General features: G+C 43.1%; 1 protein-coding gene across 1 annotated transcript in view; it reads left to right on the forward strand.

Moving 5' to 3' along the window:
* The window catches only part of rims3 (regulating synaptic membrane exocytosis 3), a 93,086-nt gene that overhangs the window by 15,259 nt on the left and 53,441 nt on the right, over positions 1-24,386 (forward strand). Inside the window, exon 2 of the mRNA XM_077196486.1 lies at positions 8,353-8,635. Coding sequence (XP_077052601.1) covers positions 8,386-8,635 — 250 coding nt within the window. The 5' untranslated portion in view covers positions 8,353-8,385. The remainder of the gene's footprint in view (positions 1-8,352; positions 8,636-24,386) is intronic.

The raw sequence follows: 24,386 nt of genomic DNA on the forward strand, positions 1-24,386 counted from the left end.
TTTGACAAATATGATATCATTGGCGGATATTATGTAATTGACAGGCAACGTGATTACACTGGTTAAAATAGCTGATTTCTCTGGATTTAAACATTGTTGGAAACATTTGGTATAATGTAAGTACACACTTCAACAAAATATATAAAACTGTGCTAGTGGTTTTTGGATATTTTAAAACCGCATCATGAGACCTGTGTTCTTTTACCTATGCCTCAGTAAAAAGGGGTTGAGTGATGCCCCAGTTTTTACATTCAGGTTTTTAAACGCACGTTTGAGAGCCATACAACGACATGATTGATTAGGCTGCTCCCAAACATATACACACGTGGTGCATCATGGTCTGTGTATACAAGTTTTACTACTAGTTTTGACAACCTGTTTTAAAGTCTTAATTCAGCAACTTTATGGCTGTTAAATAAACTATGTAACAACTGAGATTACTTACCATTAATTGATAGATACATATATTATTTGTAAGGTAGCTTTAGAGCTAACTTTGCAGCACAACGAAAATTGAAACTGGTTGTTGTGCACTTCTAGTGTAGATTCTAACGGGGTTAATCTAGCTTTTTAAGATCTAGTTTTGTTTTGTGACTTCACACTTAACACTTTTTACCTCTGATGTTATTGTTCCTGGTTTGAAAACCAGCAAGTTTAAGGGGTTTAAGGGCTATTTTCTGTCTTTTCTTCGTTGGCAACACATGGAACTAGGCCAAAATAGCCATTGGGTCTGGCATCAGCATTGGCAGTGTGTCTGTGAAAAAAAATATGTGATTGAGAGAGTACAGTGACCCACAAGTTCCTGCTCTATTAAGCCCTGTCAGGACACTGTAAATAAATGGGACCCACTTCAATCTAGATGACCCCAAAAGAGTCACACATTGTCTGCAAGGCGCAGGTCGGCATGGGCGATGTCTTGCTACTGTCTGTGCAGTAAGACGTTTGATAAAAGGTGCCCTCTTAATCTATCTGTTCTAATCAGCGCCCACAGTTTAGAGCTCAGGTCACGATGACGGAAAAAGCAGCTAAGGCACACGGGTCTCTTTGATCGGCTGTGCTGCCAAATCTCAGACCATTGTTCTTCGCTCATCTCTCCCATAGCCAATCAGACCCCATGTAAACACACCAAAATCAATCTGATTACTATGATAAAGACTTACCCTGCTTTCTTTTCATTTCATTTTCATTTCAAAGGAGTGTTAGTCCAGATTCAGCTCTAAATTATGATTATTATCACTCAGGGAGGCAGGCATATTCATTTCCAAGAGGGACGACTGCCACAGACCCAGAAACACTTCAGCTGATATGAGGACAGATCAAAGCGGCAAGTGGAGAACAGGGGGAAGGGGAGTGAGAGAAAGAGAATGGGAGCACAGAAAACAAACATACTGGTTGTTCACAGAGAAGATTGCACATAAAATAGCCTACACTTTTTTTTTTCATTCACAGCTCTAATTTGCCAACTTAAGGCCCGAAACCTGTGTCGCAGTGCCTTGTGGGAATGGCCTTTTCTCCTGGAGTAGACTGATTTTATTTGACAGCTCACTCTTTTAGATGTCATCCCAGACCTTGTTCTAAATCATTTATCAGGCCAGCATCATTCTGGACATGTGCGTCAGAGCATTTCATGCCTTTATATACAGAGCCAAGCCATATTAGGAAAATATGTGTGCCAATTTTAATAATTTCTGTTGTTTAAAATGCAAATCTTAGTGTTGATTAAAAAAGCATTTATTATATTTCAAGTTACTCACTTTAAAATTATGTAGTTACGAACACATTGCATAGTTTGTTCACTTTACAATAAGGTTTCATTAGTTAACATTGGTTGACTACATTAGTTAACATTAACTATGTCTACAGCAATTTAATGTTAATTTTCAACATTTACTAGTACATATTTAAAAACAAAAATTGATTTTGTTAACATTGGTTAATACACTGTGAACTAACATGAACAAACAATAAACTGCTGGATTTTTATTAACTAATGTAATCAAAGATCAATAAATACTGTAACAAATGTAGGCTATTGCCCATTGTTAGTTCATGTTAATTAATACATTAATTAATGGTAATAAATGAGACCTTATTGTGAGGTTTTACCAGTATTTTCTATTTTAATTACATTTTTGGGCACTTAGCAAAACAATAACTATTTGGTAAATAGGGAAACAAATGTATTCTGTTTTTGATTCATTGAAAAGAAGTGATTCATTGGGCTACACTAGCCACTCTGTATGTTTTTGATTCACTGACTCAAGTCATTTACGCATGAATTATACTACACTGCAATGTTTGTTTTTGCGTGCAGCTCATGAGGTCAACTCCACAGAAAGACGTTTCTTGCCATTATTTCACGGCACATTGCCTTTTTTTTATTTCATTACATTCAATACAGACAGCAAACTCATATTCACAACTCAGGTAAATCATGATTTCTGTTGTAGTGGCACTGGAGATTCTACTCAAAAACAGTGCACAATACGCTGATACCTAAAACCTATAAAAAAATAAAACCACTATTTTTTTAGTGATTTAATTCAGCAAAAGGGAAAGTGCTGTAGAATTAGACTACAGTTCAAAACTTTGAAGTGTAACGTGGCAGGTTGGAACATAGAAGGAGGCAGGATCCAAATGCAGCAGTAGTACTTTTATTAAATAAACTAGACAGACTCAAAAACTCAGACACCGCGAACGACACAACCGAACTCTAACAACATCATGAACCCACAAACACTGTAACAAGACACAGGGTTTAAATACAGAGGCTAACAAGCTAAACAAGCTAACAAGAGGGCGTGGTTAATCAGAAACACCTGGGGATACTAAAAAACTAGAAAAACTACAAGGACTACAAAACATGACACAGAACAGGAAACCGTCTCAGGTTACGACTGTAACCTATGTTCCCTGAGAACAGGGAACGAGACAATACGTCATCGACGTTATGGGGAACGCCTCAGGCGTGACAGGTGTCTGAAATCAAATATCAACTCACAGCAATCATGTTGACCGGCCAGAGGCCGCGCATCATCAGCTCGAATGATGAGCGCGTCAATCTGGATGAAAAAGGGCGCCTTGAAACCGTGACAACATCCCATAGTCTGAAGGGACTGTTGCAGGCAGGTCCCGAGGTATGGCAGGGTGAGGTATTGTCTCGTTCCCTGTTCTCAGGGAGCATAGGTTACAGTCGTAACCTGAGACATTCCCTTTCGAAGGGAACTCAACAATACATCATCGACGTTATGGGGAACGAAATACCCACGCCGCCATACTGTGGGGAGTGCATGCCCAATGGCAGTGACAACTGTCAGAACCAGTAATACAAAGGACACTAAAACCACTCACCCTAGGTCAGGTTGGGCTGTCAGTGACAACACTCCCTACCGATCATAGCCCAAGCTAATGAACCGAGAAAACTGCCAGAACATAGTTCATAGGAGGTATATCTGGGCCAGCTCAAAGGCTTAGGACCACAACTTCCTAATAGAAGGGGTCCCTTCTAGGGAGTGTGGCTAGGGGACTCAAGGGACACCCAGCCAGTCACTATTCAGGAGAGCATGCCTCCTGACATGCCACCAGGCTGGCCTAAGGATCTATCCTAAGACGCACAGTCTGGCCATTGCCTGTCTGTCCGAGGCAGAGCCTCTGGAAACTGCCTTGGAAAAGGCATCCAAAACTGAAGGCCTGCAAAGCTGGCAGAAACCATTCAGTTCCGGATCACAGAGACGGGACCACCTGGAGAGTGTAACTCAACCTCAGGAAATGACGGAAGTCGTCCACTCAATCCGTGGGTCTACCCAGTGCTCGTCCTGAACACTGAGGAAGTAAGAGAGGGATCAAAACCAGGAAGGTCTGCTGAGGCCAAAGACCTGATTACCCCCTATGTGGGGAGCTCCAGTACCTGAGAGCTCACATCCGGAAGGCCGGTGAGGCCTGTAACCTGACGACCACAGTATTTGGGAGCTCATAACCAGGAAGACCGGGTGAGGCCTTTAACCTGGCGACCACAGCATGTGGGAGCTCATAACCAGGAAGGCCGGGTGAGGCCTGTAACCTGGTGACCACAGTATATGGGAGCTCATATCAGGAAGACCGGTGAGGCCTGTAACCTGATACCCAGTATATGGGAGCTCATATCAGGAAGGCCTGTGAGGCCTGACACCTGACAACCACAGTATGTGGGAGCTCACATCAGGAAGGCCGGTGAGGCCTGTAACCTGACGGCCACAGTATGCGGGAGCTCATATCAGGAAGGCCGGATACGCCTGTAACCTGATACCCAGAATATGGGAGCCCATAACCAGGAAGGCCTGATAAGGCCTGTAACCTGACAACCACACCACGTGGGGGCTACATTAGAAAGTACATGAAACCAAAGTCCATGTACTTAGCCATTCCGAGTCCAGAAAAGGCCTGGATAAGAATGAGGAAGTTAGCCAGAAAGGCGTCTGTCGTAGCATACCTTGACGACGGGGCGCATCTAAAGTGGGACCCGAGGTGAAAGACTGGGCCTGGGCCACATAGAAAGGGACCGAAGCGTACAGCGCATGACCCTTACCATAAAAATGGATTTTAGAAAGTACACAAGATGTTCCATCATGTGACTTACCATAAGTATGGTTTTGACATGACCAGGAAAGCCAGATGAGGCCTGTAACATGATAGTCAAAATGTGTGGGAGCTCACATTCAGGAAGGCCTAATGAGGCCTACAACCTGAAATGTGAAGGCTCACAACCACATCCTAGCGACCACAGTGAGTGGGAGTTCACATTCAGGAAGGCCTGGTGAGGCCTGAAACCTGACATGTGACAACTCGTAACCAGGAAGGCCGAGGAGGCCTAAAGCCTGGTGACCACTGAATGTGGGAGCTCATAACCAGGAAGGCCGGTGAGGCCTGTAACCTGATGACCACAGTAGGTGGGAGCTCATATCAGGAAGCCTGGTAAGGCCTGTAACCTGATACCCAGTATATGGGAGCTCATATCAGGAAGGCCGATGAGGCCTGTAAACTGGCTACCACAGTATGTGGGAGCTCATATCAGGAAGGCTGGTAAGGCCTGCAACCTGATACCAAGTATATGGGAGCTCATATCAGGAAGGCCGGTAAGGCCTGTAACCTGGCGACCACAGCATGTGGGAGCTCATAACCAGGAAGGCCGAGTGAGGCCTGTAACCTGGCGAGCACAGAAGGTGAGAGCTCATATCAGGAAGGCCGGTGAGGCCTGTAACCTGGCGAGCAGAGTAGGTGGGAGCTCATATCAGGAATGCCGGTGGGGCCTGAAACCTGACAACCACAGCATATGGAAGCTCATACACAAGAAGGCCGGGTGAGGCCTGTAATCTGGCGACCACAGTATGTGGGAGCTCATATCAGGAAGGCCGGTGAGGCCTGTAACCTGGCGACCACAGCATGTGGGAGCTCATAACCAGGGAGGCCTGTAACCTGGCAGCCTCCGCCTGTGGGAGCTCATATTCAGGAAGGCCTAGTAGGGCCTGTAACCTGAAACCCAGTATGTGGGAGCTCATAACCAGGAAGGCCGGTGAGGCCTGTGACCTGGTGACCACAGTATGTGGGCGCTCATATCAGGAAGGCCGGGTGGGGCCTGTAACCTGATGACCACAGTATGTGGGAGCACACATTCAGGAAGGCTGGATAAGGCCTGTGACCTGACATATGGAAGCTCATATCCTGGATGGCCTGGTGAGGCCTGTAACCTGGCGACCACAACGTGGGAGCTCAGCTCACCTTACAATACATTACCTTTGCTTACCATTTAACATGTCCCCGGCTCTGTACAGGAGACGAGTTCTGAAAAAGAAGGGAAAAATGTTATTTTCGCAAAAAAAACATTTTCACTCAACATAAAACCTGCAACGTGCGGAACGAAGCACACCAGGACTCAGGAACTCAGAAACCTGAGTTCTACTGTTTCACAAGCAAAGGGAAGGCGCTCCTATCAACCAAGCTGAAGCGGCCCATCAGAGAATTCTTGAACTAATCATGGGCCCCAGGCCTGATGTAGGAGGAGCCTGGGAGCGATGGTGGTTAGGAGACAAGATCCAGGGAGGTGATGTCTAACATTCAGTCCGAGAACGTTTACTCTGGATCACCTCCCTGAGATCCTGCCTCCCGCGGGAGTTACGCCTCCTGCGCGCCCTGCTCCCCCTGCTAGGAGGAGGGGGTGCACGAGAAGCGACACTGGCCTTCCGGGTCCGTCCGTGAACCTCAGACCACGACGGACGAGGCCCTCCCGCCTGCCTGGGCTGGGCCGAGGACCTCCGCGGTATGCAGCTCTTAAACGCCGCGGAGCGCCGTCCACCGTCTCGACAGAAGGTCCGAAAAGCTCGGAAGGCGAAACCGGCGAATTGAGGAGAAAAGTTTTTTCTTTCTCCCCAATGTCAGCCTGTTTGAGCCACAGATGCATCTCCGTGGCCACCATAGCAGCCATCGCACGACCGATGGAAACCGCAGACTGCTTGGTGGCCCGGAGAGTCAAATCCGTGGTGCGGCGCAGCTCCGCGACCGCGTCAGGGAACAGGCCGGCCCACTGGTCGAGGTCCCGCAGCAGGTCGGCTTGGTAGGCCTGAAGGACCGCGAGAGTGTGCAGAACCGCACCCGCCTGACCTGCTGCCATGTACGCTCTGCCATTAAAGCGCGAAGTTGTCTTGAGCGGCTTGGATGGCAGGGTCGGAGCTTCTAGTGAAGACAACCGACCAGAGGTGAGATAATTAGCCAACGTCTCGTCCACTGGCGGCATCGACACATACGGTGCTCCGCGGCTCCCTCCACAGCAGCGAAACTAGCCGGCTGATGTAGATAGAGACGCACGGAGAACGGGTTCTTCCATGCCTTCTCGATCTCAGAGGGGAGATCGGGAAGAAATGAAAGGCTCAACCGAGCTGGTGGCTTACGGGTGGGGAGGAACCAGTCATCCAACATACCACGAGCGGGTTCCTCCCGGACGCGCCTCCACTGCAGCTGCAATCTATCCGTGGCGCTCCCCATAACATCCACCAGCTCAGCGTACACTGGGCAGGAGGGCTAAGATGGTTCGGTCTCAACCAAACTGACATCATCAACACCCACCTCCTGCCCGGCCCGAAGAGAACCAGTTACAGATCCATCAGAGAGAGAAAGAACCTCCTCAACATCGACCTGTAACTCACCCTCATCAGCTGGTAGATCATCCGAGATGTTAACACCCCTCTCCAGATGATCTGCCAGCTCGATCTGAGAACCCCACGAGCTCCACCGCCGCTGAGCCTCAGCCCGAGCGGGACCGAAACCGTGGGGTTCAGATGCCGTGCCCACTTCCCTTGAGAAGTGGGACAGACAAGAGCGGAGAGTTTTGATCGTAAACCTCTCACAGTTTGCGCAGAAAGCTCCCTCGAGAGCTTCCCGCGCATGCTCTTCCCCCAGGCAGAATACGCACAGATCGTGTGAATCTTCCGGTGTCAAATATCTAGGACACGGGTCAGCACACTTGCGGAAGGTATTACGCCGCTTCTCTGTACGCTTCATCTTGAACGTTGATTTATCAAACAGACAAACAATCCCTGAAGACGAAAGGATGTTGTCACGGTTTCAGGGTGCCGTTTTTATGCATTCAGATTGACGCGCTCATCATTCGAGCTGATGATGCGCGGGCTGTCGCCGGTCAACATGATTGCTGTGAGTTGATATTTGATTTCAGACACCTGTCACGCCTGAGGCGTTCCCCATAACGTCGATGACATATTGTTGAGTTCCCTTCGAAAGGGAAAACTAAAGTTCACACAAGAAAAGGGAAACACAGACAGGAATCATTACATGAAGTCATTTAGATTTTTTTATTTTGAAAGAAATTGATCAATAATTAGGCAAGGATGCATTAAAGTAACCAACAGTTAAGATACAATTTTTCGATTCATCAAAGAAGCCTGTAAAAAAACAAACAAATTGTATCATGGTTTCCACTGTTTTCATTATTGATTTTAATAATAATTGTTTTTTGAGTAGCATATCAGCATATTATAATAATTTCTGAAGGATCATGTGACACTGACGACTGGAGCAATGACTGCTGAAAATTCTACTTTTCCATCACAAGAATAAATTAAAATTTAAAAATATATCAAATTGTAATAAATTTCACAACATTACTGTTTTTACTACTTTTTTATATCAAATAAAGCAGCCTTGGTGAGCATAAGTCTTAATGACCGTGAACCTTTGAACGGTATAAAGCCACAGGAAATAGGCAGAGTAAATTTTGAGATTAAAATTTGATGTCAGATTTTTTTTAACACAATGTTTATTAATTGAAGTGCTCTGATAACTTTGCTCCCTCTGTCTTCCTCCCAGATCTCAGTCCAGCCCAGAGGCTTGTGTGGGATCATGATGCTCAGCAGCTCAGTGGATGTACCCAGCACAGGAGGGATGAGCGCGGTGGCGGCCCGGAACGTGATCCGCAGTTCCAGCATCAGTGGGGCCATGTACAACTTGGAGAAAAGTCCCAGCAGCACGGGGCCCGATGCCACAGGCCTGGTCGGAAACAAGAAGCGTCGCTCCAGCCTGGGAGCCAAGATGGTGGCTATCGTGGGTCTGTCACAGTGGAGCAAGAGCACACTTCAGCTTAACCAGCAAGGTGGGCAACTTTGAATACTCCAACTTCCCTGATGTTCTCTGTCAAATAGTATGCTTGTTGTTTCCTTTGCCTCTGTTTGCTCTCATGTCACAGCCTGAGCAATTTCATGGTATGGTTTGTCATTCCTGCATAGAGTGTAGTTTTGTTTCTCATTTCATTTCTTTTCTTTCCGCTTTCCTTCACCTCCACTCAACTTTCTTATCCTTAGTTGACTTTCCAGTTTCACATGTACTAAGTTTCACAGGGTTACCAAGTCCTCTCTGTCGCACACTCCTCAACAGTTTTAAGGGTATACAAAGCGGAATTACTGGCCCTAAACTTTCAGAATTTCTGACTTGAGGATTTTTATAATAAAATAAAATAAATCATATATTTAGAGAAATTAGATTAAAAACAATAGGCTACTTGATATTGCATTGATGAAAATAGAGTGTCTCACACAACATTATCATTCATTGTCTGTTTATCAAGATGTTCCAACCATTACAAAAAATGTATACTCAATATAGTAAGTATACTATACTGTTATGCTAGACCAGGAAGGCAAAAAAAGAACTTGGTCTTCATTCCTACTTTTTATGTTTTTCACATTTACACTTATAGGCAGTGTAGTGTGTTTGTGTATTTTTAAAAAGTAAGAAAAAAAATCAATTTCAATTTATTTTCAATAGTAATTTGCCCCATATGCCTTTCATACTCTGCACCCTTCATAACAGTGCCTGCGGTCCTCAGTATATCTTTGTGCACACCTCAATCTATATTTTTCTTATCAGTTCTTTTCTCATGTTCTGGTCACCTTGACTTCACATTTGTTGGATCAAACTGTTCTTGCACAAATTGTCTCTTTTTGTTTCTCTGTGGGATTCTTCTTTCTGTTGTATGTTACCTATTTTATGAATGGTGCTAGATGTTATGTTGCTCTCCTGGTTTTGCTTTCTGCCACATTGTGTGTGATTCAACTGACTTGTTAATACACAGTCTTATTCTTATGCCCATTTTCATTAACAACATTAGTATAGTGGAGCTTCATTGTGTTCCACAGTGATTTAATTATAATATAGAATGATACTTGGAAAAAGTTTCCAGATCAATATATTTAGACAAGTATTTGAATATGGAGACTTGGGGTTGGACTCTTGTGACTTAAACCAGTAAGCAATCAACTATAAACTAGAGCTGTACGATTTGGGGAAAATTTTATTTAAAATGATAATAATAATTTAAAAATACGACTAAAAAAAATCCATGTTTCCTGTGTTTAATTGTAGGGCAACACAATTTGGCCAAAATTTTGTGATAATATATCAACATGGCTTTATAATATAATAATCAAAGGATAGGCAGAGTAGATCGAGTCCATCAACACACCAGAGCTTGCTAGTCCTATATCTCTTCCTGAGTTTACATTTCATTCAGTAACATTAGGCAGTTTTGATTTATTTGCTGTTGAAACCTTACATGGGTATAAGCAATGCTTCTATCTCTTGTTTCTTCTTTTTCTTCGCTACAGTTTTTGGATCCAGAGATTCTGTACTCTTTCCGAAGATTCATAATAACAGTGTTGTCATATAACAGTGAAAACATGAATTGCCAACAAAAGGAAGCGTTGTGTCATAAAGGACGGAAAATTTTGTCAATGGCGAGGACAGAGTTAAAGTCGGCATTAAACGGAATTTGTGATAGTCTTTTCTTCTCTACTGTGATGTATATCCGAGTGAAACGGCTTCTGTAATTAGAAAAATGTAGGGGTGGGATTTAATTTCGTCTTTCAGAATTGACTGGATGAACAGAAAGTTGGGTGTTGCTAAATATATGGATGCAGATCTGAATGTAAGTTTTCAAGGATATTTAGTCCCAGCCTCTGGTGAGACATGCGTCATGAAGAGAATAGACATCACTTTGAAGGAGAGGTAAGGGGAGGTTAACATTTTTGATTAAAGATTATGAGGGCATATGAATTTTAAAATAAAAATAATGATCTGCAAGGATAAATCATCTATAATAATCACTGCAACATTCTGTAAAAAAAAAAAAAAAAGAAAAGAAGATTTGTCCATTTTGATTTCATGCCGACTTTAAGGCTTCTCTTTCTCATTTATTTAATCAAATTGCATTCGCACCAAGCTATATCACTTGGTTTTATTTCAATTAATGGTGCAACCCTACTAGAAACACCTAACCATCCAGAATACACTAGCATGTGCATGTATATGCTCTTCAGAACAATGATGCACCATTCACATTTTCTTCAGGAAGTATGTGAATTTAGTCATCAATTTGTTTTAATAGGTGCAGGTATACAGGGAAGCCCTTTAATTTGCTTCGCTTCATCTGGTCTTTGTGTGTGTTTATTTGTGGCTGTATATTAAAGCTGCGTGTTAGTCAGCAGAGCATGTGAAGATCATACCCTGCTCTTAGTCAAGCATTGAACAGGCTAACCTTCCCATCACCCTGTATGACTAACAGATGACTGGATGTGTGGCTGAGTAATACAGCATAACCTTGGCTTCTCCCAGGAATAAACCTGCATCTAAATTCTGTTTTTTTTTTAGAAAAAGATTGAGTCAAGCTGTGGATTTCACCAACCTAGATTAGAATCTGAGGTTGTTCGGCTGTCCGCAGCCCACTGCTCTTTCTTTCTTTTTAAACCCTCTTATTTTTGCTCTCCTCCGGTGTAATTGTACCCCTGCGGGGTAATTACAGACTCTGTGTCCAGGAGGAATTGTCATGTAACTCTCTCTCTCTCTCTCTCTCTCTCTCTCTCTCTCTCTCTCTCTCTCTCTCTCTCTCTCTCTCTCTATAAGGGTCAACAGCAGCCCACAAGTGTTAACACAGTCCAAAAAGCGATAACTGCAGTGTGGCCATGTGAGTGGTCTTGGCAAACAAAGGAGAACCTGTCAGACAAATCAAACTGCCAGTTTGTAATGACTCTTGTAATGAGCACATGGTGCTATTTTTCTTTCTTAGTGCTACTGACCATCTCTTGTAGGATTCCGGAAAAAAAAATCAGATTTTAAGAACTGGCTCATTTTCAATTTATTAGTTTAAGTTTGAATTGAACTGGCCATGAACCACAGGATGTTGAATGGGAATTGAAATTGAAATGCTTCGCGACACAGTCCCACAAGGGAGGATATTGCATTAGTCTAATACAAGTTTTGTGACAAAAAATGCAAAATTACATTACTATTTTTTTTATATAATTATGTCTGTTATGTGCTTATGAATAATACATTTTTCACAACTGATTATAAATTTTTTCCAAAACCAAATTCTGGGCTGTCAAAACACTTCCTTTACTTTGATATACACTCACCTAAAGGATTATTAGGAACACCATACTAATACTGTGTTTGACCGCCTTTCGCCTTCAGAACTGCCTTAATTCTACGTGGCATTGATTCAGCAAGGTGCTGAAAGCATTCTTTAGAAATGTTGGCCCATATTGATAGGATAGCATCTTGCAGTTGATGGAAATTTGTGGGATGCACATCCAGGGCACCAAACTCCCGTTTCACCACATCCCAAAGATGCTCTATTGGGTTGAGATCTGGTGACTGTGGGGGCCATTTTAGTACAGTTAACTCATTGTCATGTTCAAGAAACCAATTCGAAATGATTCGAGCTTTGTGACATGGTGCATTATCCTGCTGGAAGTAGCCATCAGAGGATGGGTACATGGTGGCCATAAAGGGATGGACATGGTCAGAAACAATGCTCAGGTAGGCCGTGGCATTTAAACAATGCCCAATTGGCACTAAGGGGCCTAAAGTGTGCCAAGAAAACATCCCCCACACCATTACACCACCACCACCAGCCTGCATTGTGGTAACAAGGCATGATGGATCCATGTTCTCATTATGTTTACGCCAAATTCTGACTCTACCATCTGAAAGTCTCAACAGAAATCGAGACTCATCAGACCAGGCAACATTTTTCCAGTCTTCAACTGTCCAATTTTGGTGAGCTCTTGCAAATTGTAGCCTCTTTTTCCTATTTGTAGTGGAGATGAGTGGTACCCGGTGGGGTCTTCTGCTGTTGTAGCCCATCCGCCTCAAGGTTGTGCGTGTTGTGGCTTCACAAATGCTTTGCTGCATACCTCGGTTGTAACGAGTGGTTATTTCAGTCAAAGTTGCTCTTCTATCAGCTTGAATCAGTCGGCCCATTCTCCTCTGACCTCTAGCATCAACAAGGCATTTTCGCCCACAGGACTGCCACATACTGGAGGTTTTTCCCTTTACACACCATTCTTTGTAAACCCTAGAAATGGTTATTCGTGAAAATCCCAGTAACTGAGCAGATTGTGAAATACTCAGACCGGCCCGTCTGGCACCAACAAACATGCCTGGCTCAAAATTGCTTAAATCACCTTTCTTTCCCATTCTGACATTCAGTTTGGAGTTCAGGAGATTGTCTTGACCAGGACCACACCCCTAAATGCATTGAAGCAACTGCCATGTGATTGGTTGATTAGATAATTGCATTAATGAGAAATTGAACAGGTGTTCCTAATAATCCTTTATGTGAGTGTATATTAGAGCATTCTGGACAGTGAAGTTGTCATCCACTATGAGCAACAATAGGTTGTTAATGTAAATTGTATTCAGTGTAAATTACATTAATATAATTTTATTTGGTGAATTTTTTTTTTGGTGAATTTAAGTGAAACTAAAGTTTGTGAAAACCATCCTATAGATATTAACTTATGTAAACGGCGCAACAAAAAAAGGCACATAAAGTGCTAAAAATTGAATGGATATTATTCTTACGTGAACTGAAACAAATTCAGACTATTTAAAGTATTTATTGTACTGTTTTTCTTTTAAAGAAATTGTTAAATTACACAGTAACATGGAATCAGAATCGAGTAAAAATCACTGAAATGGGAAAAGCATAATTTACAAGCAAGTATAAATGATAACATTAGAGTAACGTTTCTACAACGCATTCACCATGGTGAACTACGATGACCTGAATCAACATATAAATGAAGTGACCTTTAGAAATGTAGGGAAAATGTAGGTGTTCTGCCTGATGTTCTACATGTCATTTGTGAAAGACAAACTGTTTAACCAATTATATTTTGCAAGAATAATTTAAATGTTTGGAAAAGGAAAAACTGTTCTCCCAAAAATTCTGTCATCATTTACTCAGCCTCCTGTCTTTCCAAACCCTAATCACTTTCTTTCTTCCGTGGAACATAAAGAAAACAGGGGGGGGGGGGGGGGCAGTTTTGCTCCAGGGTTCACCTGTCTGGGGCATCAGGGCCAGCACCTCAGCACCCATCTGCCCTTATCCTGGATAGCACCTTTACTTTGCTCTGTCACATTTCCACTACTACGCAACATAGAGTCCAGCCAAGCAATTTAATGCGATAATGTGGTGTAGGTCTTATTCAGCTCTGAGTCAGTGATCCAATAAATGTGAGTGCACAAGCTCAGGGAGACGAAAGAGAAATTTTGTGATAAAGGATAACCGAATGGGTGATTGACTGGGAAGACAATAGGATAATATTCCTACTGTGTAAGTGCTTCATTTTTTCATTTATACTCGAATACAGGCCAGGGTTCTGATCTGCAGATGTGGTTACCCTTGTGATTTAAAAAAGTGCACTTAATTGTTGAATGTGCACATGTAGTATATGTCAAATCTTAAAAGTATATATTTTTTAAATGTTACTTGCAAACAATATATATTAATGAAATTAAAAGCCACTTAAGTACACTTTAATTGCTGTTTCTTAATGCACTTTAATAATGTAAATTTAAAAGCTTTATTTTAAAGTACATAGTAATTATATTAATAATCTTTTGTCGTGCTTTAAAGAAGTACACTTATTTTGATGCATTGACACACACTAAAGCACTTTATTATAATTTTAACTGTAGTTTAATATTCCATATTATATTTAAAGTGAATATATTTTAAACGTACTAAATTGCAACTTCATCATTACAAATAAATAAATAAATAAATATATATATATATATATATATATATATATATATATATATATAAATTGATTAAAGTATATTTTAGTATACATGTCAGTACAATGTAACCACATTTCAAAAACATTCAAATTAATTATGAATTTAAATTTTACTTAATTCCTACTTAAGTGGGTCAAATACAGTCTCATGTTCTGCTAATTGCTTTTAATATAAATTATTTTAATTTAATCGCAATTAACATGCATTTAAGAGTCTGAAAACATTATTCTGTTCACACTTAAGTATATTATTTCTGTAATATTACTCGGTTACACTTTATTTACAGGTGTCACTGTTATAGTGTAATTATGTATTTAAGTACTGAGTGATATTAATTAACAACATACTTACTAGGGTAGGATAGGATTAGAATTTGTTTGAGGGTTTGTTGCGTGTAATTATCCATAATTTACTTCTATTACTATGGTAAGTACATGTAATATATATAACAAGGAGACTGTATAAAGTGTTTACAAATACTTTTTTTAAAAGTATAAGCTAAAAACTACTTTTTCACAGTGCCATGAACCAAGATTTCCCATTCCTCTCAAGTGTAGTTAGCTCTGTTAGCACAGCAATTGGATCAGGATGTTCAACTAGTCATCCAACAAACAAGTCAATTAGTAAGTTTACCTAAAAACAAGTAAACTAGTTTAAACTTGTAAGTATATCTCTTTTTCCTCAATTTCTTTCAGTTTTAGGTTTTGGCATGCTGATAGCATACTGTGCTTTAGCATGCTTGCTAACAGTTAAACAATAGGTGAACTGCTTATATCCCAGATTTATGCCAGGTTAAGTTATTCTACAGCTTATCCTGCTAACCAAGTAGGCCAACCTTGAAGAATGTGATCAAGGCTGAATACCTCTTAATAAGATTTATATTAATCCTCGGCATAGGCGAGTTGATTTGAAAGAAAGCGAGCAGCTTATGCAATTTCTATCTGACATGTATTTGCAAATGGTTCATTTAGACCATATGGGTGTGTTACTGCCAATGGTATAACATGGCACCTTCACTTTCCAGCAGTACTGAATGGCTCTGGCAGGCAGGGATCACTGGCAGCTGTTCCATCTCCATGGAGACAGTGAGGCAGCTTCACGCCACTCACCCAGTGCTCAGTTTTTTATTAAAGCACATCTGACAACACTTGTTTCAAAATGAGCTGTCAATCTTTTTGCTGTGGGGCCTTTGAACTGAGGGTCATGCTAATGAATAGAGTGGACCTATATTTAGATATATCACTGAGAGAAAGAAAAGATACACAGATCTCTGCCTTCAGATTTCACTCTGTCCTAGATAGTTAAGGGATTTTAAATGGTTTTCTCCGCCGGTTAGTCTGCATGTGTACATGGACCAACAATTAAGAAAATATCACATATGGAACTCAAGAACGGGTCCTAAAAGAGACAAACAAACTTGACTGTGTCATTCCTTGAGAAAAAGAAATGTGTTGAATGTTCAATCATAAACATATATTTTAAAAAACTGTACTTGCAGATAATATTCATGCAATAAAAGGTCACTTGAGGGATCTTAGAGTACACTTCCATGATTGTGTTTCTTAAAATACTTACTGGAAGTACGCTTTTAAAAAGTGCACTTTGTAATCATGTCAAGATAAAGGTTTTACTGTAAAATACATTTTAAATCACTGTTTTAATAATCATTTTCAAAGAAGTATATTTATTTTGATGTGCTGAGTCTAACTAGCATACAAAAGTACATGTAAAGTAAATGATTATAGTTTAACTGTAGTGTAGTGTTATTCGATATTACATTTAAAATTGTTGTTTTTAACTCATTAAAATTATTAAATGTACTCGGCATAAAACAGTTTTCCTTAGCAAAAAATTATTTACAACATTGTGATAAATCAGTACATATACATTATCAGCCAGTATTATTATCACTATTTTCACCTTATGTTGGATGTTTTTGTACATGGTTGATTTTTCCTATTTTGTCATCTAACAATCACTTAAATTTGAATCATTAATAAGACTGTTAAATAGTAAATTTTAAAATCAATATAATTTTTTGTTCACACTGTAAATGACTAATGTAAATGCCTAATTTCACTTGTTGCATTTAAAAATTTATTTTAGTTTTTAGTGTTTAATTTTTGTCATTGATTTAGACAAAATAGTATACAATTTAAATATGAGCCATTTATCAGTAATCTGCCATAACATGAAAATAATGATCAATATTGTATTGGGCACAATTAAATCATATCAGTCCATCCCTACCCTAATTATTACATTTGGTCCTGTAATAATTTCAGAATTTTGAATGTTTCTGAGTTCTGAATGTTGTAACATTCTGGGTTTCTTGAGATTCACCCTGCTCATTTAATTCCAAGTAAATGTTTGCACAGTAGAAATGTATGCAGACTTTGCACCTCACTATCTCTGTCTTGTTTTATTCATAATTAAAGTAATGCATTGTGCTCCATGGTTCACTGCAGCAGTGGAAGCTAGATAATTGCTCGTAGGTTTTTAGGTCAGTGGACGTGTAGTTTTTTTGTTTTATATTATCAAGCTGAAATGAGCAACTAGCAGGTTTTGTTTCATTTCTGAGGCTTAAGGTGTTTGCGCAATAAAGCTCCCACTCGGTTCTGCTTGCTTTCATGGCCTTCGGTCAAGATGTGTCATTAAAATCAATTTGGACTGCTGTAACTCAATCCAGATGACACATTGACCGATATATTGATCAAGAGGGTGAAAGCAGGTGTTGTTTTCCGTGTGGTGTCTTACATTTCTCTCCTGATAGACATCTCTTTCACAATGAGCCCAGCAGGACATAACTTCACGGGGGTGAACAGCCTCCATTCCCGCCAGCAGAGTGACATTAAGAAAATGGCATTAAACAGCTCTTGGACTCTCATTCATTGGATTTGTAATTGTGCTTGGCCTGCATCCATTAGGAGCATGAATTGAATGTTTAATGCTCTCATAACTCCTTTCCTCCTTTTGAAAATGGCTGATCAAGAACATCAGATTAACAAAAGTATGGGATGTATAACAATGACACAGAATATCATGCAAGACAATGAATAGTTCACCCTGTCGTCCTTTTATCATTTACTCACCATCATGTTGTTCCAAACCCATATGACTTTTTTGTGGAACACAAAACGGTGTCTGCAAGGGGTTGAACAAAGATGGAAATAAAAGAGCTGGATGTATTGATAAGCAGTTTTAATGAAAACAAAACTCAGAATATACACAGGATATCAGGGAACAAAAACACGATGAAAAAAATACAAAAAAAAACACTTGAAAATGAGGGCTATATAATATATATATAGGGATTAAACAAGATAATTAACTAGACACAGGTATAACACATGGGAAATCAAAAACCATGCTAATAAACGTCCTCGGGTTACGACTGTAACCCTTGTTCCCTGAGAAAGGGAACGAGGACTGCCTCGATTGACATTTCGGGGGAACGCCCCTCAGTGTAGCGCCTCTGAAGTATGAATGAAACTAAGCCAATCTCTGATTGGTGTTGCGTCATGACGTAATGTGTGACGGCATACAAGCGGAAGCTATAAAGGACGCCGGCACACATGAGATGTCAGCTTCTGTGATGAAGCAAGCGCTTCCAGGCAGGGGAAGGCGTGGCGAAGGGACGCAGTCCTCGTTCCCTTTCTCAGGGAACAAGGGTTACAGTCGTAACCCGAGGACATTCCCTTTCGAGGGAACTCGGACTGCGTCGATTGACACTTTGGGGGAACGAGTACCCACTATGCCACAACGCGCCCTGCCTGTCCTAGTGTGAAGCTGCTCACAGGCACACATAGGACGAGAGCACGAAAGTGCCAGGTGTTGACGGAATGTCCAGGCTATAGAACCTAATAAAGGTATGAGGGGTGGCCCATCCAGCTGCATCGCAGACTTCCTGGATCGGGGCCCCCGCGAGAAGGGCTCTAGAGGACGCCATGCCTCTGGTTGAATGAGCCCTCACGGCCAAAGGTGAAGGCAAACTGCGCACCTGGTAGGCCAAAGAAATAGCATGGACAATCCAGTTGCTGAGGGTCTGTTTGGAGGCGGGAAGACCCTTCTTGGGCGACCCGAAACACACCAGCAACTGGTCCGACTTCCGCCATGAAGAGGACCTCTGAATATAGACTTTTAGAGCTCTGACAGGACAGAGCAGAAGAAGTCTCTCCTCATGCGCCGTCACGTGAGGTGGAGGATGAAAGGCCTGCAGAACCGTAGGCCGTGCCGAATTGGATGGCACCTTAGGCAAATAGCCCGGCGTGGGATGTAGGATGGCTTTAATGTCGCCTGGAGCAAACTCCAGGCACCCGTTAGATATAGAGAGCGCCTGGAGATCTCCTACCCTCCTCAGAGAAGTAATGGCCAACAGAAAAATCACCTTCAGGGAAAGGTTCTTGGCCTCAGCCGACTCCAATGGTTCGAAGGGGGCCTCGGCCAGCCCTTCGAGAACCACTGCCAGGTCCCATGTGGGAACCCTGGAACGAGCCGCAGGTCTCATCCTCCTGGCCCCACGGAGGAAATGTACGACCAACTGCTGTCTCCCAAGAGGTCCATCACCCAGTGGAGCGTGGAAAGCCGCAATGGTAGCCACGTACACCTTGAGTGTGGACGGGGTAAGACCAGCTGAAAAACGATCTTGGCGGAACTCCAGAACTGAAGCCCTGGGCAGTTAACTTGATCCACCTCACGCTCTCTACTAAGGGTGTCACGATTTCGATTTTAAATCGAAATCGATCGAAATTAATTCACAAACTCAAAAATCGAAATAAAAAATGGAATCGTCGATACTGCCACGCCCCCATGTTGCGCCCGTGATGGAAAGTTCGGATCCTTTTACTGACTCTATTGTTCAATCTCGTTCATCAAAATTAACTAATCTTTTTTCTAGTCATTTCAGGGGCTTTAAATGTTATACTTTTAAAAGGCAAATTCCCCGAACACATCCACCAACGCAATCTTGACCATATTCTGAATTAAGAAATCATTATAATGCAGTCAAAAGTAATTTACAGGTAACATTAATAATTACTTGACCTTCCGAGTCTTTTGTTCATTTGTCGCGTGACAGAGGCAATGAACGGATCGTTCATGAACGACTCATCACGGCGCGGGAAAAAAACACACGTGTTGAAAGGCTGTGAGTCCTCTAACTTGGATTCTATCCCCGAGCCCAAACTTGGCCGATATTTCCCCTCACTATCCTCGGGCCGGGCTCTTGATCTATAGACGTGCACTCCCAACGCAATAGAGTGCGGCGCGGGACTAGATTTGATGGCCGAGTGCAAACGCAGGCGGTAATGCACTCACTCTGTGTGTGCGGGAGAATAAAACGATTCGCGGGACTCCCGCAAACTAGAAATATCTATGGATAAAACATATAAAAACTAATACATTTTTTTCATCTGTTGCAGAAAAGCAACAAGAACAACTAAAACAAAATAGAAACGATTTATAGGCCAGAGTTTCTATTTATAACATGTTTGCAGCGTTGAGCGATTTAGCCAATCACAGACATATGTGTTGATTTCTTGAATGCAATGACCAATCAGAAGCATTTAAGATAGACTCTCCTCACCGCTCAAAACGGACTTTTTGTTCAGTGCTGAATTCTGTAAGCTGGCAAAACCTCTAATTATAACAAACAAAGTGTAGGCTATATATTATGAAAGATTCATTGTGCAGTCAGCTTCACTGATAATAACAGAGATGTGTGAGATTGCGATGAACTGATGTCAGCTTTTTAGGAGCAACAGCAACCTGTGCTTAAAAAAAAATCGAGAATCGAATCTAACCGTGACCTTAGAATCGAAAATGTAATTGAATCGAGGATTTGGAGAATCGTGACACCCCTACTCTCTACACCAGTTGGTAAACACAATTTCCTTGTGGAGGGAGCTCTGGAGCTGAGTATGTCTCCACTACTCCAGCTGATAGGCCGGCCTCTAGGTACTGTGCCCACTCAGGGGCCAGACCCACAGTTTCCATAACTCGGGCCGAGTGTGAAACATTGAGCCCTCTGCCTGTGACAGCAGGTCCCTCCTGAGGGGAATCTCCCACGGAGGGCTGTCTAGGAGCGATACAATGTCTGAGAACCATACTCGGGCCGGCCACAACGGGGCTACCAGCAGTAGACTGATCCCGTCGCGACGGACCCTCTCTAGAACTCCCGGGAGCTCTGATCGGGGGAAATGCATACAGACGCAGCCTCGGCCACGTCTGCACCATGGCATCCAACTCCAGTGGGGCTGGATGAGTGAGGGAAAACCACAGTGGACAGTGGGTCGTCTCTCGAGACGTGAATAGGTCCACTTCCACTGGGCCGAACCTCTGAGATATTGACTCCACCACCTCGGGGTGGGAGTCTCCATTCCCCTGGCCTCAGCCCCTGTCTCGACATGATGTCTGCTCCCTGATTTTGACTCCCTGGAATGTATGTTGCTCTTAGAGATAACAGCTTCCCCTGGGACCACAGGAGGATCTGATGCGCCAGTCTGCATAGAGGGCGAGACCTCAGACCCCCCTGATGGTTTATATAGGCCACAACCGACATATTGTCTGACCTCGCAAGGACATGATGACCTTTGAGGTCCGGCAGGAAGCTCCTCAGAGCTCGGAGCACCGCCAACATCTCCAGGCAGTTTATGTGCCAGGAGGAATGATGTTCCTGCCATAGGCCTGTCGTAAAGCGGCCGTCCATTACCGCGCCCCAGCCCGTGAGGGAGGCGTCTGTCGAAACGGTTTTCCGGCGACATGACGCTCCCAACACTGGACCTTGGGACAGAAACCAAGCTTTTTTCCACATAGATGGGGAACAAAGGCATCTGCACGTAACCCTGATCATGCGGAACGGGTCCCCCCTCGGGGAGAACCCCTTGGTTTTCAACCAGCACTGGAGGGCCCTCATGTGCAGCAGGCCAAATGGAATAATGTTGGACGCTGCTGCCATGAGCCCCAACACTCTTTGAAAATGTTTCACAGTAATGGCTTGGCCTAGCTTTATCCTGGACACTGTGGCCAGAATGGACTCGATTCGTGCTGGAGACAATCGTGCCCGCATCGTGACCGAGTCCCACACGACTCCCAGGAACGTGGTTATCTGGGCTGGTTGTCAACACGCTCTTTTCGCGTGTTGAGTCTCAACCCCAGGCTTTGAATGTGGGCAAGGACGACATCTCGATGCCGAAGCGCCAGCTCTTGTGACTGGGCCAGAATCAGCCAGTCGTCGATATAATTGAGCACCCTGATGCCCTGGAGCCTCAGCGGTCTCAGCTGCATCCATACATTTGGTAAATTTGCGTGGGGAGAGAGCTAGGCCGAACGCAAGAACCGATATTGGTACGCTTCGCCCCCGAAAGCAAACCTCAGGAACTTCCTGTGAGATGGAAGGATGGATATGTGGAAGTATGCGTCCTTTAGATCTATCGTGACAAACCAATCCTCGGATTGAATTTGACTTACGATGATGGGAATAGAGAGCATCTTGAACCTGAATCTCCTCAGAGAACGATTCAAGTGTCTGAGATCTGTTATTGGACGCAACCCCCCATCCTTTTTGGGAACTATAAAGTAGCGGCTGGTAAACCCGGACTCCCTGTCCGGTGGAGGAATATGTTCTATAGCCTCCTTTACCAGCAGGGAGTTTACTTCCTGTTCCAATACCCGACCCTGCACTGGGTCGACTGCAGTCCAGACCACCCCGTTGAACCTTGGTGGGCATAAACCGAACTGCAGCCTGTACCCCTTTTGAATGGTGCGCAGGGCCCAAGGCGAAATATTCGTGAGATTTTTCCATGCATCGAAATATTTTACCAAAGGAACCAGGCTCTCGAGCCTGGCTTCGGGTACCAATAGGGATTCGTTCTCGACGAGAACAATCCTTATTCGTTCTCGACCCCCCGAGGCGGATCTCTGGCAGGGTTTGACCGAAAACGATTCTCGATGGGCGGACGCGATTGCTGCCTGGCCGCAAGCCTGTGGGGCAGACAGAGCAGCGTGCGTTTGCTGGTAACCGATTTGTCCCGAAGCGCACTTAACGGCGGGATACAGACATCGACTTCCTGAGGGCTCCCCTGAGGGGAGGCTCTTTCGGTTTCGTTCTCGACACCATGAAGCGGAGGACCGGCAGGGAATAATCGAAAACCGTTTCCGATGGGCGAACATGATCACTGCCTGGCCGCAAGCTATTGGGGCGGACACTGCAGTGCGCATCGATTTTTTGAGGGCGATTTTTCTCCACGGGGGGGATAGCCCTGTTATTTTTGTCTCGTTTTCGATACCCTGAAGCGGAGGACCGGCAGGGAAGAATCGAAAAACGATTTTTGATGTGCAGAAGGAACACTGCATGGCCGCAAGCTTGCTTTCGCTGCTTATCATTTTAATTTCTCAGAAATAAATGTAGCCATAAACACTGTATAAGTGAAACACGGTCTGAATGGTAGGCTGAATTAAAATATCTAACTTCCGATATTCAAAAGTCAGAAATATTTCATCATTTTAATTTCTTAAAATTAATGGCAGCTATAATTACCAGACAATACTGTTTTGTGTTAGGCTATACGGTCTCAATATATTTGGCTTCCAACCCAAGAAGAAAGTCAACAGGTGCGAGGCTGAAACATCCGACAGTGCACGGATATACGCGTCGAGATATTTCTCAATGAACACAGCCAGCACCCTCGGGAGCGACTGTTCATGCCTCGCACACACACAGAATCTTTATTGCAAAGTAGACACGTAATATACGCATTGCCTCGGCAAACGCAAGATCCGAGCAATAAGATTCTGTATTGCAATGTAGACCTTTGATCTACGCGCTGCCTCGACAAACGCGAGATCCAAGTCACAGAATCTTATTGCAGAGTAGACCCGTAATCAACGCGCTGCCTCGGCAAACGCGAGATCCGAGCCACTATAGATTCTATATTGCAACAGACCTATATTGCAGATTCTATATTGCAACTCGAGAGCTGCCAGCTCGTGCTGCACTCCCAAACAATGTGTAGGCCTACACAAATGATGTGTGTCCCCACCCGTGATATAACGAGGGCAGGGATGCACACACCGAGTGAAACTCGGGCTCGCCATAATATATATATATATATATATATATATATATATATATATATAGTTGTAATGCTTTGTGACAGACAACACCAAATAAGACAGACAAGTCAAACAGAGAGCGCTTTGCTGAAGAACAAAAAGCTGAAATCTCATGTGTGCCGGCGTCCTTTATAGCTTCCGCTTGTATGCCGTCACACATTACGTCATGACGCAACACCAATCAGAGATTGGCTTAGTTTCACTCATACTTCAGAGGCGCTTCGCTGAGGGGCGTTCCCCGAAGTGTCAATCGACGGAGTCCGAGTTCCCTCGAAAGGGAACTAAGACAAAGGAAACACTGGAAACTGAACTGAAAACTGTGCAAATCAAACAAGAATAACTCAAACAAAACTCAAACCCAGAACAGACGTGACAAACAGGCACAGTGGTTAATTTTTTTGATTAACTATTAATTTAATTTCTGTGCACTTTGTTATTTCCACTTGAGTAACAGGTGCATTGGTGTTGGGTTTCATTCACTGCTATTCTTAGCAAGTATAAGATGGTGCAAGTGAGCACAGTGAGTTGGAAAGAGCGTCTCCGACCCTGTGAGCTCTGAGTCATCCTTCCACAGCTCTAACCCTCTTCTCCTGGCATGCCCTGCACTCCCAAAAACAACTCAGACACAGACTCAGTGGAGAGTGCCT

The sequence above is a fragment of the Siphateles boraxobius genome, unplaced genomic scaffold (assembly GCF_051911475.1).
Source record: "Siphateles boraxobius isolate OS27281-9 unplaced genomic scaffold, OSU_SipBor_1 35, whole genome shotgun sequence".
In the NCBI taxonomy this organism is placed as follows: domain Eukaryota; kingdom Metazoa; phylum Chordata; class Actinopteri; order Cypriniformes; family Leuciscidae; genus Siphateles; species Siphateles boraxobius.